The sequence below is a fragment of the Dreissena polymorpha genome, chromosome 4 (assembly GCF_020536995.1).
Source record: "Dreissena polymorpha isolate Duluth1 chromosome 4, UMN_Dpol_1.0, whole genome shotgun sequence".
NCBI lineage: Eukaryota > Metazoa > Mollusca > Bivalvia > Myida > Dreissenidae > Dreissena > Dreissena polymorpha.
The window spans coordinates 102,012,132-102,028,799 of record NC_068358.1 but is presented as its reverse complement, the minus strand read 5'-3'; the positions used below and the strand labels follow the sequence as shown (position 1 = coordinate 102,028,799).

General features: G+C 36.2%; 1 protein-coding gene across 5 annotated transcripts in view; it reads right to left on the bottom strand.

Moving 5' to 3' along the window:
• The window catches only part of LOC127877340 (P protein-like), a 43,566-nt gene that overhangs the window by 1,353 nt on the left and 25,545 nt on the right, over positions 1-16,668 (bottom strand). For 3 of the 5 annotated variants that reach the window (XM_052423076.1, XM_052423078.1, XM_052423079.1), the window contains exons 8-20: positions 15,746-15,917; positions 15,498-15,569; positions 13,659-13,781; positions 12,935-13,059; positions 10,760-10,892; positions 10,325-10,466; positions 9,068-9,212; positions 7,722-7,773; positions 6,968-7,076; positions 2,969-3,096; positions 2,390-2,554; positions 1,390-1,477; positions 715-808 (exon numbers count right to left, since the gene is read on the bottom strand). In XM_052423076.1, the coding sequence (XP_052279036.1) occupies positions 715-808; positions 1,390-1,477; positions 2,390-2,554; positions 2,969-3,096; positions 6,968-7,076; positions 7,722-7,773; positions 9,068-9,212; positions 10,325-10,466; positions 10,760-10,892; positions 12,935-13,059; positions 13,659-13,781; positions 15,498-15,569; positions 15,746-15,917 (1,548 nt within the window). The remainder of the gene's footprint in view (positions 1-714; positions 809-1,389; positions 1,478-2,389; positions 2,555-2,968; positions 3,097-6,967; positions 7,077-7,721; positions 7,774-9,067; positions 9,213-10,324; positions 10,467-10,759; positions 10,893-12,934; positions 13,060-13,658; positions 13,782-15,497; positions 15,570-15,745; positions 15,918-16,668) is intronic. The other 2 variants (XM_052423077.1, XM_052423081.1) reach the window with 2 other exon arrangements.

Here is a 16,668-nt window from a genome sequence, read left to right as displayed (position 1 = left end):
AGAGTATTACACAACATATGTTAATGCTTTTATGTACTGATTTTAGTGTTTTCACAAGTCAACATTTAGTATTTGCAAAACCAGTTAACCTTATTTCATTATTTTCAACATATATTATGTATTTCAATTCTTCAAGATAATTGTTTATGATGTAATAATAAATATTTAATTTTTATACTGTACATGTCACTTTATTAATTTTTATACTGTACATGTCACACCAGTAATTACCTAATGCTAATAAATATTTCCATACAGCCTAGCTTTTAAAGGCTTACCAGTAGCTAATAATTTTAAAATGATGTATGCAGATGATTAAATAATAGAGCGATAATACATATTTGTGTTAAAAAAATCGCAAAACAAATCAGTCTATCTTTACAAGGGTTGAAAAACTATCCAAGAAGATTTTAATTAAGTGTCGCTTGTCTTTGGAAAACTGGGCTTAATGCTTATGCATTTATTGTTGTCACAGATAAGCCTGTGTAGTATGCACTGCTAAATCAGGGTCATCACTTTCTGTCTAAACGGGTTTTTTGTTTAAAAGAGACTTTCTTTAAACAATAAATTTCATAATAGCGGAAAATGTTGTCTCTGATTAACCTGTGCAGACTTCACAGGCTAATCTGGTAGGACACTTTACACACATTCATTAAGCCCAGTTTTCCCAGAGCAAGGCTCATTTGTAATTAGGTCATCAATTTTTAAACTTACTTAAAAAAGTCCCAGAAAGTGAACCCATATCCATGCTGCTCTGCAATGCCTGCTGACACCACATTGGCCGAGGCTCCAATTATTGTGCCATTTCCTAAATGCAAACAACATTTTCAGATGATAAAAAGATGGGCTTTGTTTTATATATAAATCATGCAATGTCTTATTTGTTCTACACACAAAAATAAGCATTCTTTTGCAAATTTCTCAAGTGATTTTCTGATTATTACAAGGGGCAAACTAACAGTACATAGACCATAGTAATTTAAAATGTCATTTAACGGTGATTTAATATTGAAATATGACAAGTCAGGATGTCTTTTAATGACAACTATATCCAAGTTTAATATACAATCAGCACTAAAATTGTGTATTCTGTACACAAAGAACCATTTTGTGATTGGGCAACATTGATTTAATTTGATTGATTTTAATGTTGAAGACTTTTTAATGGAGTATATGTTAAGCTGTCCACTTGAATCTTGTTGAAAAGATGTGTTCCAAAAATTGTTTAGGGTGTTGTGTCTCAAATGAATAATGTTTTTTCCATTAAATCTACTTAGAAAAAAATAACAATTTAATGTTTTATACATCTATACCGTAAACAATCACGATGAAAAGCCAACTTTAATAATTCTGATAATGTTGAGTCAATGTAGGATTCTCTTTACTTGCCTCCTAAGCATGCTCCAAATGCAAGGGCAAGAACTAGAGGGAAAATTGGCAGATTAGCTTCAGTGTTCAGTTGGACAATGATTGGAATCTGAAAATCATGAATATTGATTTATTCAAAACATTTTTTTTCACTATAGCCATATACAAAGGTTCATACATTTTTTTAAAGAAATTAAAGCATACATGTAGAGATGAATAACATAAATTCATGTACACGTGTATAGAATTTATGTCACGAAAATAGATGCCCACACAACATGGTTTGACAGAGACAGCTATATTTGGCCGATCTTTCAATTTTGATCCCTAAGTTTGACCTTTCCAGATCTTTATCATTTGTGTTAAGTTATTTTCAACCTGCCTTATGAGTGCTTACAATACATGTTGTAGTATTCCCATATTTGACCTGTGTCAACCTCCAACATAGGCATATAGATATTAGGAAACAAGTCACTTTCAGATGTTGTTAACTTGTCGAAATATTTTTTTTTAATGCCTGAAAAATGCCAGTCTAGAAATGCTGGTTATGGCCCTAATTCAAACTTATAAGTTATAACCTTAACCTTATAACTAAGAACCTTTGACTGCTGGAATATTTACAGATGGACAAGTCCATTGTCTCCATTAAACCCATCAAGGAGTGACATACACACGAACCCTGGTGCCTGCATATAGGTGCACATATGCAATTCTAGTCTATTTGTTGACCCACAAATTCAAATAAAACAATAGGATTGATAGCAGTATCTTTTTTTCCAGACCCAAATTTTTAAACCTGTTCTTCGACTTAGATAAAATTAAAACCTATGGCTGAAGATAGCAGTCCAAGAAAGAAACTTGTGTGTTCACAGATATGCTGGTCACTAAGGTCATTACAGATTAGCAGACTTCACAGGCTAATCTGGGACGACAATTTAGCCTAGTTTTCTCAGAGCGAGGCTCATACATTCTTATGTCTATATTTTAAAAATGGGTTTGGTGCATATGTGCCCACTGTTACCATTGCAGAGGTGAAGGGTATGTTGTCGATGAAACTCGAAGCCAGAGATGACACCCATATTATCATCACTACGGCAACCAGAAGCCGGTGCTCTTCTTCTGCATCATTTATAAGCTGGCTTACTCCGTCCCCAATCCACTTTATAAGCCCTAGCTCGTTTAGTGCCTGAAAGTTAACAAGGAACTTTCAAGTTGTTGAATCTTTTATATAATACACAGTTTATTGAAAGTGTTAAATTAAAAAATCTCTAGCTCACATATTAATGTTGATTGATTTAAAAAATCATGAGATTCGACAATAAATTCAACCATTGACCAATGTATAGGAAAAGCCGGCTTAATGCACATGCATAAAGTGTGGTGCCAGATGAGATTGAACCGTCCGCACAGGCTAATCAGGGACAACACTTTCTACTTTTATTGCATTTTAGTGTAAAGGAAGCCTCTTCTTAGCAAAAATCCAGTTTAGGTATAAAATGTTGTTACTGATTACCCTGTCTGGACTGCGCAGGCTAATCTGGGACTCCACTTTATGCACATGCATTAAGCCCAGTTTTCCCAGAGTGAGGCTCATATTTACCTCCATAAGAGAGAAGAGAGCAGCAAAGAAGATGAGTGTGGACCACTCCACACGGTGCAGGATGGTCTCCAACTCGTGCATGTCCGCCAGCACCATCAGCAGCACAGCCCCAATGATGGCAATCCAACCTGACGCATACAAATAGGAATTATGTCATAAACTTTCAAATCATCTTCATTCATGTGGCATTCATTTCATTTGTGTTGATTTCACAGGTAAACTTACCAAGGATATAATACAAACACATCGTAAAATGAACAACAAAATTCCTCTTTTTTTTAACATCATAATTCAACAAATGTACACATCAAGGAGAGTCAAATTTTTTTAAACAAAATTTCATGCCATCAAATATAAATGATTCTAATTGTCATGCAACATACACAATGATGGCAATCAAAACTGACACATACATAATGATGGCAATCCAACCTGACACATACATTATGATGGCAATCCAACCTGACACATACACAATGATGGCAATCCAAACTGACACATACACAATGATGGCAATCCAACCTGACACATACACAATGATGGCAATTCAAACTGGCACATACAAAATGATGGCAATCCAAACTGACACACTCACAATGATGGCAATCCAAACTGACACATACATAATGATGGCAATCAAACCTGACACATACATAATGATGGCAATCCAACCTGACACACAATGATGGCAATCCAACCTGACACACACACAATGATGGCAATCCAACCTGACCCATACAAAATGATGGCAATCAAACCTGACACAGACACAATGATGGCAATCCAACCTGACATACACAATGATGGCAATCCAACCTGACACATACACAATGATGGCAATTCAACCTGACACATACATATTGATGGCAATCCAACCTGACACATATACAATGATGGCAATTCAGCCTGACACATACATTATGATGGCAATTCAACCTGACTCAGACACAATGATTACAATCCAACATGACACAGACACAATGATGGCAATCAAACCTAACACGAACACAATGATAACAATCCCACATGACCCGTACACAAGATGGCAATCCAACCTGACACATACACAATGATGGCAATCCAACATGACATACACAATGATGGCAATCCAACCTGACCCATACATAATGATGGCAATCAAACCTGACACAGACACAATGATGGCAATCCAACCTGACACATACACAATGATGGCAATCCAACCTGAGACACACACAATGATGGCAATCCAACCTGACACATACACAATGAAAGCAATTGAACCTGACACATACATAATGATGGCAATCCAACCTGACACATATACAATGATGGCAATTTAGCCTGACACATACATAATGATGACATTTCAACCTGACACAGACACAATGATTACAATCCAACCTGAAACATACACAATGATGGCAATCCAAACAGACACATATACAATGATGGCAATCTAACCTGACACATACACAATGATGGCAATCCAACCTGACACATACACAATGATGGCAATCCAACCTGACACATACACAATGATGGCAATCAAACATGACACATACAATGATGGCAATCCAAACAGACACATACGCAATGATGGCAATCCAACCTGACACATACACAATGATGGCAATCCAAACAAACATATATAAAATGATGGCAATCCAACCTGACATACACAATGATGGCAATCCAACCTGACACATACACAATTATGGCAATCCAACCTGACACATACACAATGATGGCAATCCAACCTGACACATACACAATGATGGCAATCCAAACAAACATATACACAATGATGGCAATCCAACCTGACATATACACAATGATGGCAATCCAACCTGACACATACACAATGATGGCAATCCAACCTGACATATACACAATGATGGCAATCCAACCTGACACATATGCAATGATGGCAATCTAACCTGACACATTCACAATTATGGCAATCCAACCTGACAGATACACAATGATGGCAATCCAACCTGACACATACACAATGATGGCAATCCAACCTGCCACATACACAATGATGGCAATCCAGCCTGACACAAATACAATGATGGCAATCTATCATGATGCATACAGTATGATGGCAATCCAACCTTACACAAACATATTGTTGGCAATTCAACCTGACACATACACAATGACGACAATCCAAACTGACGGATATACAATGATGGCAATCCAACATGATGCATACACAATGATGGCAGTCCAACCTGACACATATGCAATGATGGCAATCCAACCTGACACATACACAATGATGGCAATCCAACCTGACACATATGCAATGATGGTAATCCAACCTGACACATACACAATGATGGCAATCCAAACAAACACATACACAATGATGGCAATCCAACCTGACACCAACATGATGCATACACAATGATGGCAATCCAAACTGACACATACGCAATGATGGTAATCCAACCTGACACATACACAATGATTGCAATCCAACCTGACACAAACACAATGATGGCAATCCAACCTGACACATACACAATGATGGCAATCCAACCTGACAGATACACAATGATGGCAATCCAACCTGACACATGCACACTGATGACAATCCATCCTGACACATACACAATGATGGCAATTCAACCTGACACATACACAATTATGGCAATCCAACCTGACACATACATAATGATGGCAATTCAGCTTGACACAAACATAATGATGGCAATTCAACCTAACACATACATAATGATGGCAATCCAACCTGACACATTCACAATGATGGCAATCCAACCTGACAGATACACAATGATGGCAATCCAACCTGACACATGCACAATGATGGCAATCCAACCTGAAACATACATAATGATGGCAATCCAACCTGACACATTTACAATGATGGCAATCCAGCCTGACACATTCACAATGATGGCAATCCAACCTGACACATGCACTATGATGGCAATTCAAATGACACATACACAATGATGTCGATCCAGCCTGACACATACACAATGATGGCAAATAAACCTGACACATACATTATGATGGCAATCCAACCTTACACATACACAATGGTGGCAATCCAACCTGACACATGCATTATGATGGTAATGCAACTCAAATTCCTCATTTTGTTTTTCAAAGTAAGAAATCAACTGATTTTAGTGTACATTAAAAAGTTTTTTAAGCCACAAAATTTGAGTGGAACAACTGTTAATGGCTTAAAAGTATGAAACAAAATATGTGCCAATATGCCAATCAATATTTGTTTGAGAGAAAGAATTAATGAAGCTAAATCTGTTTCTAATATAAGATCTTCAAAGAAGACCTCAACCTTTGACATAAGGACCTTGCTCTTGCGTAAGTCACTAAGCCTCATTATGCTTCAAACTTAATTGAATCAACCAGTCATTCTCAAGACTATATTTTGACATTGAAGACCTAAACTTAGAATCCGGAACTTGTGGACTAAATCAAAATGTGTTGATAATATATCATAACTTCAAAACCAGTTGATAAGCACCTTTAACAAGACTATTGCCAAGCAATATATGTCCACTACCGGCTCCACCATTGTCAGAAATTCCACCATTGTCAGAATTTTTTTGTATATATTTGTTGCCATAGCAACCAGAATTTTTGACGTAGGAATAAAATTAAATGACTTGCATAATGTCCATATTGCCATCTATCCATGTTTCAAGTTTCATGAAAAAAATTGAAGAACTTTTAAAGTTATCACAGGATCCAGAAAACCACCATTTTCAGCAATATTTCTAGTTTATTTGTTGCCATAGGAACTAGAATTTTTAACGTAGGAACGCAATGAAATGACATGCTAATGTCCATATTGTCATCTATCCATGTTTCAAGTTTCATGAAAAAATATTAAGAACTTTTAAAGTTAACGCAGGATCCAGAAAAGTGTGACAGACAGAGCGAAAACCATTATTAAAGTCCGGTGAAACCGGTAGGGGACTAATAAGACTAAATATAATACTCAAGATGTTCACTTACCAAGACCCACGTGCATTTGATGAACAAAGGAATACGTGAAGAACAGAATGATCACCATCAGCAACACAGCACAACTCTTCAACAACAGGGGAATGTTCGTGATTCGATACTGAAAAATATATTGTTTTGACCGTTCACCACGCAGATAACATTAAAATTACAACCTTCTCAATTAATTAAAGTTTTTAAGGTTTCATTTCCAAACCTATGATACTGATGAGCAGCATACTGCATGAAACCTGAACAGACTTCCAGTTACTCACATGCTGTTCTAGTTTTATGCAGGTTGCATTAAACCATTTTCACTTTGCTTCTGAGGGAAAAAGTGTTAATAAGAGTCATACAAATATTTCTACATTTTACATAAGACATGATATTTTTTTTACAGAATTTTGCAACATATATGCAACAACTTTAAACTAAATTTAATCCACTTTTGATCTTGGTTAAATATTTATACAGGCTTCAAGGCAAGCAGTTTTCGTTCATACACTATTTTATTTGTGTCATAAGAAAGCTTTTCTTTCTAAAGACAGGATATTAGTGGGCCTTTTTGTAATATACTAGAATTCAAATCATTTAGTCTAAGTAGCTAGTATCCATAACATTATATTTTATACTTTTATATAAAAAAAGCAAGATTCAGAGAAAAGGATACCAAGCACTATTTAACAATTAACAAAATGTTAATAAAACACATTTATATTCAATCCAATAGCAAGTTTTGAAGAAAGAAGATATATTTGTGCGTTACCTTTGTTTCCAGATCAGTAAGCATTTCTTTGAAATTCTTCTGCTTCCTTCTTCTGTAAAGGCAAACAAAAGATGTTTGTAATGCATGTATGGCCTCCACCTTCCTAACCCCTGATGTGCAGCCAAGTGAATATGTGCTATTTTTCAGAGAAGTATTGCATGTCCATGTGATTTTCACCTTTGACTTTTTGACTCCAAACTCAAAATAAATGACCCTTTCTTTTCAACTAATCCAAAAACCAATTTAAATGGTAAAAGATAACTGTATTCTCTAAATATGTTGTAGAAATGAATTGCATGTTATAAGTCCTTGTAACCCTGACCTTTTACCAGTTCACCTAATTGATTGGCAACTTTCTTTTAGCCAAAGTAACCATGTCAACACTTTATCTTAAACATTCTTTGGATATTGTGCGTTAACAAAATGGTCATAATTACAAGCCCCTATGACCTTTGACCTCAAACAAAATAGCCCTCTATCTTTCATCCCATCTATTTTCATGATTTTAGGTCAAACCGTTCTCTAGATGTCTTGCAGAAACAAATAGGTCTTCAGACCAACTGATGGATAGGTGCTCGATTTCATATTAGCCCTCTCCCCCACATGACAGATACAAAATGCACCCAACTCCCACCCTCTCTCCCATCTTTTCAGATGGTCATACACAATGCCCTTGCCCTCCCTCTCTCCCACCTGACAGATACACAATGCCCCGCCCTCCCTATCTACCACCTGACAGTTACACAATGCCCTCCCTCTCCCCAACCTGACAGATACACAATGCCCATGCCCCCCTCTCTCCCACCTGACAGATACACAATGCCCGTGCCCCCCTTTCTCCCACCTGACAGATACACAATGCCCCGCCACCCCCCTCTCTCCCATCTGAGAGATACACTATGCCCCTGCCCCTCTCTATCCCAAACACATAAATCCAAAATATTTAACTCCAGGAATTATTCAAAATTATCTATCACCAGCATGTCAAGATCCTGACCCACTTAAACACAATCAAGGAAGATGAGGAATATTGATTGGCGCATGAAACCAACTTGCAACAAAAACAAATGAAAAATGTGTGTCTAGTTCTGGGAAAAATTGGGCTTAATGCATATGCATAAAGCCTGTGAAGTACATACAGGCTAATTGGGGATGACACTTTACCTACTGACTGAATTTTCACTAAGAAGATACTTCCTTTAATCAAACATTTCATAAAAGTGAAAAGTGTTATCACTGATTAGCCTGTTTTGACTGCACAGGCTAATCTGGGATGACACTTTATGCACAGACATTAAGCCCAGCTTTCCCAGAGTGCCGCTCAAGTGAAGTATGTGAAGTCTTACTGCATCTTGTACATGGCCTTGACAAGTTGATTCTCGAGCTCTGCCACCCGCTGCAGGAACATGGCCTGCATGACCTTCTCCTCCCGGGACACGGCAACGATACGCATGGCTGCACGCCGCCACATCTCGATCTCATGGCGCAGCTCTGAATCATTTGAGTCTTGCATTGATAAAACTGGATTTAATGCTTGTGCATAAAGTTTGCACAGTCTAATCAGGGATGACACTTTCTGCTTAAAATGGATTTTTTGCTAAAAAGAAACTTCCTTTAAACAAAAACTACAATACAAATGGAAAGTGTTGCCCCTGATTAGTCTGTGTCGACTTGGACGACATTTAACATGTATACATTAAGCCCTTTATTGTTAGAGTCTAGCTCGTTTTTACCCCATACATGAATTGGCAAATTAACACTCCATGAAGTTAACGAAGGTCTTGAAAACAGCAAACATGAATAGCGATGTCATTTTGCTTATTTTCATTTTTATCAATCTTAAGTATTTTCAAATTGATGATTGATAAATTTGGAAATGCTGCGGAAAATAAAATACTTGAAATTGTTAAAGACAGATGAGTATTTTGCTTCCCCCCAAGCAAACTTGACCACTCACAGAAGCTGGCCTTTCAAGTTTTTTTAGTGTTGCTAACTTTTCTACAGTTAAGCCATTACTATTGGTTAAAATATAATTTCGAGGTTTTTCAAGAAATGAATAATTAGCTGGAATTTTAATTAAAATTTTGGATAAATTCTTATTTCCTATTTTGCTGAATAACAAATGAGCTTAGTAGTACTCTGTTTGTCACATTTTACGTTTACAGCAGGAATTGTTCCCTATTGATTACCTTACAATTAAGCAACAGAAACCTGTCAGTTGCAATTTCACTGATGGTCTGGAGCTACATATAGCATAAAACCCATTTTTGCATGACATGGCTCATGAGCTGAATTTGAAACAATTACTGTTGAATCTCTGTTAAATATCTGTAAAACAGGTAAAATAATTTCCATTGAACTCTTCATTTTAATAAACTGCAACTTCAATAAAGGACATTTGAAGTAGTTTATTACAAAATATAAGAAAACCGAAACTCCTGAACATTACCAGGATAGAAATACACGTGCTAGTTTTTTACTTAGGGCAACTGACTAATTTCCTTTACCATGATATTTGCATAAAACTGCTTTTTCCTACCTGATTATGTTGATGACCAAACTGTGATCACTTCAAACCATAGATAACATTAATGATATATTACCGGATATTTCAATGGGGTCTTTATTCTCCAAGTCCGCCATATTTCTGTAGATGAACCGTAGAAGTCCATAGGCAGCTAGCGCAACAAATAAGATGCCCAGAGCCATGTATCCCGAGAAGTTAGCAAAACTGATACCTGCGTTCTGTATAAAAGATATGAGTCCCTTTTGTGAAAATGGGGCTTAGTGCATGTGCGTAAAGTGTTGTCCCAGATTAGCCTGTACAGTTTGCACAGTCTAAACAGGGACGATACTTTCTGCTTTTATTGTATCTTTTGTTTAAAATTATGTGAAAATCCAGTTTAGGTGGAAAGTATTGTCCTTGATTTCTTTAGAATGATTAGTAACCAAACTTAGTACCATAGGCAAACAAATATGCAAATTTGATTCACTTTTATAATTTGACAAATGTTTTAGAGAAATGATTTTGAACTCACACGAATGTCTTTATGGGAAACAATCATAACATTTGGAGGGTCCCCTATGGCAGTCGCAGTGCCGCCAATGTTTGAGAACAGCACCTCTGCAATGAGAATCTTCTTGGGGTCCAGGTTGAGAACCTCGCAAAGCCTTGGGGAGAAAACAATTTAATCAAAATAAGCCTATCTCTGGGAAAAGGGGGTTTAATGCATGTACGTAAAGTATTGACCCAGATTAGCTTGTGCAGTCCAGAAAGGCTAATCAGGGACGATACTTTAAGCATAAACAGTGTCATTTTCTTTCAAGCTCCGAACCAAAAAAGGTATGAACATTAAAATTCCATTAAAGGGACCTTTTCACAGATTTTGGCATGTATTGAAGCTTGTCATTAAATGCTTTATATTGATAAATGTAATCATTGGATCTAAAAAGTTACAGTAAAAACAATAATAAAATTTTAAACAAGAAACCGTCGGAGACGGGTGATGCTCCCCGAAGGTTTTTTTGTCACAATATTGCACTATATATTCAGATAAAAGGAAACGTCTTGAGGGCACAGTAGTTGGGGGGGACAAGAATTTTTTTATATAAAATTTCAAAAGGCCATTACTCTGTGAAAAATCATCCGACCAGAACCGGCTGATAATATACACATTTCCTCTTGGTAGTGAAGTTTCCCATAAAGTTTCATTGAATTACGGTCATTAGTTGCTGAGAAATAGCCCGGTCAAGAATTGCACTATATGTACAGTTAATGGATAATTTCAAAGGACCATAACTCTGTGAAAAATCATCCGACCAGAACCCGCTGATAATATGCACATCTCCTCTTGGTAGTGAAGCTTCCCATAAAGTTTCATTGAATTCCAGTCATTAGTTGCTGAGAAATAGCCTGAACAAGAATTGCACTATATGTACAGTTAATGGAATATTTCAAAGGGGCCATAACTCTGTGAAAAATCATCCAACCAGAACCCGCTGATAATATGCACATCTCTTGGTAGTGAAGCTTCCCATAAAGTTTCATTGAATTCCGGTCATTAGTTGCTGAGAAATAGCCCGGACAAAAATTGTGTACGGACGGACACACGGACGGACGGATGGACAGACGAAGCAGCGACTATATGCTCCCCCCAACATTTTTTTGGGGAGCATAAAAAGAAAAATAAGTAACCCTCAACTGAACTCGAACCACTGACCCCTGGAGTAAAAGTCTACTGCTTAGACCACTCGGCCATCCGTGCTCATACAATGAATGATGTCTTTTATACTTTATATAAGTAATCCTCATAGTGTCACAAAATATAACGACAACAGCAGAACTCTCCAAATTATTCAATCGTTTCGCGTTGCAATGCTTTATAATTTTCAAGTTTGTAAATTGTTAAAAGATGCCTATAAATGGATATTTTAGAGAATGCTCAATGTTTAGTATTACTGTTTCCTCACGAATATCACTTTGCCGAAAGTTTGTTATTATTAACACTTAGCCCAGGTTTCCTAAAGATTGAGTCATACATGTGGCATCTAGAGTGGTTACATGGATTGTCTAAGATTTGTCTAAGTGACCAAGATTTTGACCCCACTTGAACTGAATTCAAATTAAGACAAAATAATGTTAAGTTAAACATGTTGGCAACATATGATCTCAAAAAAAGATTTACCACAAATGCTCCCCTTGAGCACTTGGTACTCGGGTTAGCTAAATTTTGACCTTGACGAGTTACCAAAAAACCATCCATCCCACCACACAATTTATACTTAACTATCAAAGATACATTTGTTTGAAGGGACCTGTACACAGGTTGATAAATTGACAAAATGTAAAAACAAATGTTTCAGATTTGCAAAAGTTCGTTGCTGTTATGTTTTTTATAAGCAAATAATAATAATGAACATATAACATACTCTAAAATATCCATTACAAACGCAAAACAATTTAATTATTTGGAGTGTTCTGTTGTAATTGTAATATTTTGCAACATTACGTGAATTGCTAATATAAAGTATACAATACATTATTTGTTTACTGTTATTCTTGTTTTATACTGAAGCTGATTAGTTCAGATGTTTACATTTATCAATGTAAAGCATTTCATAAAAAATTTCCAAACATGGGAAAATCTGTGAACAAGTCCCTTAAAGAAACATTACCAACCTCTAAAGTAATATCAGACTAGTATACTTCTTACCTAATAGTGACAGGTGTCAGTAGCAGGATGGTGGTCACGTTGTCAAGGAAAGCTGAGACGATGGCACTGAAGGCACACAGCAGCGTGATCAGGGGCCACACCTTGCCCTTGGCCAACTTGTACGCCTGTAGGAGAATGTAGTCAGAACCCATGAATAGTTCTGGGAAAACTTTGTGTAAATTGCCATCCCAGATTAGCCTGCGCATGCTGCACAGCTAATTTTTTGTTTAAGAAAATTTGTTTAAACAAAAACTTTCATAAATGCAGATAGTGTCACCCCTGATTGCACAGGCTTAACTTAGACGACACTTAACGCACATCCATTAGACCAAGTTTTCCCAGAACGAGGTTTCCATACAAAAAAATGTAGTAAGATTTCAATAAAAAGGGCAATAAGATCATTTTTTACAAAAAGTATGAGAAGTAGGGAGAATGAAAAAAGGGCAGCAAAACAGTTAAGGCTGCTCATTAGCTTGCCTTGAGATTAAATACCAATGGGCATCAAGGTTTAAATGCTATAAGCAGTCTCATCGGTCTATATTTACAGGTATGGTTGTGGTTAAGATTGTGTTTGATGCAAATTTGTTAGCTGTTGCTATGAACAGTGTACTTAATACTGTCAATGTGCAGGCAATTTTATACCTAGAACCAAGACATGTTTGTTTTTTACAAATAAAATTAAGTTGAGTACTTTGTACCGATAAGGAAATACAATAATTTTTACCTGTAGAGCACAGAAGTCAAAGAAGCCAGTTTCAGAGAAAATGGCCACTATAATCATCATCCCAAATAGGAGCGAGAGTGTCTCCACGTCAAGCCACGACATAATAGTCTCCAGGGTGGGACGCTGGAAAAAGCATGGCAATATATCCTGTCATGCAAAAGTGGGTCTTATGCCATATGCAGCCAGCATAACTCCAAACCAGCCTGCACATTTGCGCAGTCTGGTCAGCTGCTATGCTGTCTGCTAATAAGTCAAGAAAAGTTTCATGGTCTAATTAGCGGACAGGGTAGCACCTTGTGTGAATGTGCAGGGTGGTCTAGAGCTATGGTGGTCACATATGGCATAAAACTCATTAAGCATGAATGGGTGATATTTTAAAGCAAAATTAATTTAAAACAAATATATGAAAACAATAAAACAAGGGAACCATGATGGCCCGAAGTGTTCACATGAGTTCTGATGCAGATGACAACAGGGTTAGAATTTTAGTTTTCTTGCCATGTTTTTTTACCTCTTTCTTACAATACTTTTAGTCAAGAGGACATTATAAGTGTCCTCAGAAAATCTTGGGTCCCATCACAGATTACATATAGGCTTCTGGTGAAAATCATACTGTTGTGACACGTTTGATAAATATATTTATAAATTTGATAAAATTAGTGGCATCTACAGCATATTGTTGTATCTGCAAAGGGGCGTTTGGAGTTCTTCTGTTTTTAACATGTGTTATGGGATTTATATTTGTATAAATTGGGAAGTAGATCAGTGGTCAGTGGTTTCGATTGATTGAACAACAATTCTGGAAAATGCAAATACAGCAGTTTTTTAAACATTTCACGTTTGGGGGTCATAAAAAACTATGTATACAAATATTTCAAATGCAAGCAATGTAGAACATTTAGTCACAGAGCCATTGATGGGCCTACTGGGGTTTCTGGTTCAATGTTTGCTTATATCGGAGGCACATGTAAAGTTAAAGCATCAGAACAGAGCAAGATAAGTGAAGATTGGGTCAAAATGATGTTGCTGTCCCTTATATAATAAATGTTTTGTATTTGATTAAAAAAACTTTAATTATTCCAATTACTGCTTTTGGTCTCATTTATATATTGCTTTATATATTACTAAAATTAACACTAATGGTTGCAGGGAAAAAAGGTAGGAAAATTTACCGGTAGTAATGACTAGATAAAGTCTTTTTCTAAATAGTGTTAAAGTTTGCAGATTTTATAAACAAATGCCGTATCTTGTAGGACCATGTAAAAACTTAACAAATTTTTTTTTTCTCATAGACAAACCGCATGTGCAAGACCAGTGAAGATAGGATAATAAACGTTTATATCCTGAATAATTCCCATCTTGATTAAACTTCACTTCCACTTCATATGGTTATTGACAAGCTGTGCAACATTGGCAAAGACTTAATATAAAATAAGGTCACAATCTCCACACAAACATTTTCTTTTTGCTTTTTTCCTCATACAAATGGCAATAACTCCATTATTTTTTTTGGCCTAATTTTGCTTATATTTGACCTTAACTGTAATCTTATTATCAATTATGTGTACCCAAAATAAACCTGAATAATATCTGTTGTGTTTTTTGTTAAAAACAAAGGGCAACAACTCCAGTATGAATACCTAAATTCTGCCCATTTTTGGTGCTTAACTCTGATGGTCATTTACAAACTTTTAAAGTTTGTTTTGGAACAGATTTCATGTCGAAGTTGATTGTGGTGTTAAAGGTGGTCAGTTATTGAAGGCATTCAAGTAATTGATGGTGAAGTATAAGAAGCTATAGTGGACTGTAGTCGTGCAGGTTATACACCTTTAATCTTACCATTGAGAAAGCTGACATCACAGCTATCGCTATCAACGAGCCAATAATTGCAGCAAGTGTTCGATGCACAAGCTGGAAAATGTAAATACATGTATAATATATCACTAACTTACAAGATAATGAAACAAGTCTAGAAAAGAGTCAAACATTTCTTTATTTAGACTTAAAATATAAGAATCATGCTAGTTACAGTGCAATATTTTAGTGGCGCATTAGCATTTGATTGAAAAATCTTATATACCACTCACATCAAATATAATCAAGCCATACACGAATATGAGCACAACCAGGGCCCAGATTTCCTTGGCTTTGGCCGAATGTGAGAATTTGTAGCTGAAGTCGAGAGGATAGCACACTTCTGGTGAAAGTGGGGCACCAATCACCTGCCAGGCTATGGTCAAGTTCAACGTGACACTCCTGCTGAAATATCATAGCAAAGTAGTTGAGCCTTGTTCTGAGAAAACTGGGCTTAATGCATGTGAGCAAAGGCACAGGCTATTCAATTTTATCCTACCTCTGTTGCAAACATTGACCAAATAAATCAGGGTCGGATAAACTAGTTGATAACTGGCAGTACATCAGGTGACCGTGATCTAACCGTAAGTATGTATTCCTACGCGCCGATTAACATGTTATAATATTTGACCTTTGAAATTTATTGGGACGCATCATGAATGTTATCTTTATATTATATATCATCCTTTTTTTCTTCTTTAAAATATATTACCGAACCAGCTTTCCGTATTAATCATTTTCATTTACTTGATTATGCAATTTATGACGTATCTAGTGTGACGTCATTTCTCAGACAAAACATACTATCTAGTTTCTCTCAGGATTTTAGGGACAACAACTTTGACGTGGTGGTTTAAACAGTATTTTTTTAAATATTTTAAAGCATCGAACGAATCATCAGATTGTGTGTTTGTCATTCATAAGTGTTAACTTCGATAGGAATAAAATAATTTGCTACAACAGGATTACAATTTCGTAAATCGGGTTTTGGGTCAAAATGGTTAGCATTCGATACAAACGCTATCAAAAAATAGTGTGGTTTAAAATACATTTGGATAATAGAGATGGAAAAACAGAAATGGATTTCGACAAATGGATGAAAGAACAGTAAATGGATGTGTATATCGTTGTAAATTTATTGTTATAAGCAATGGAT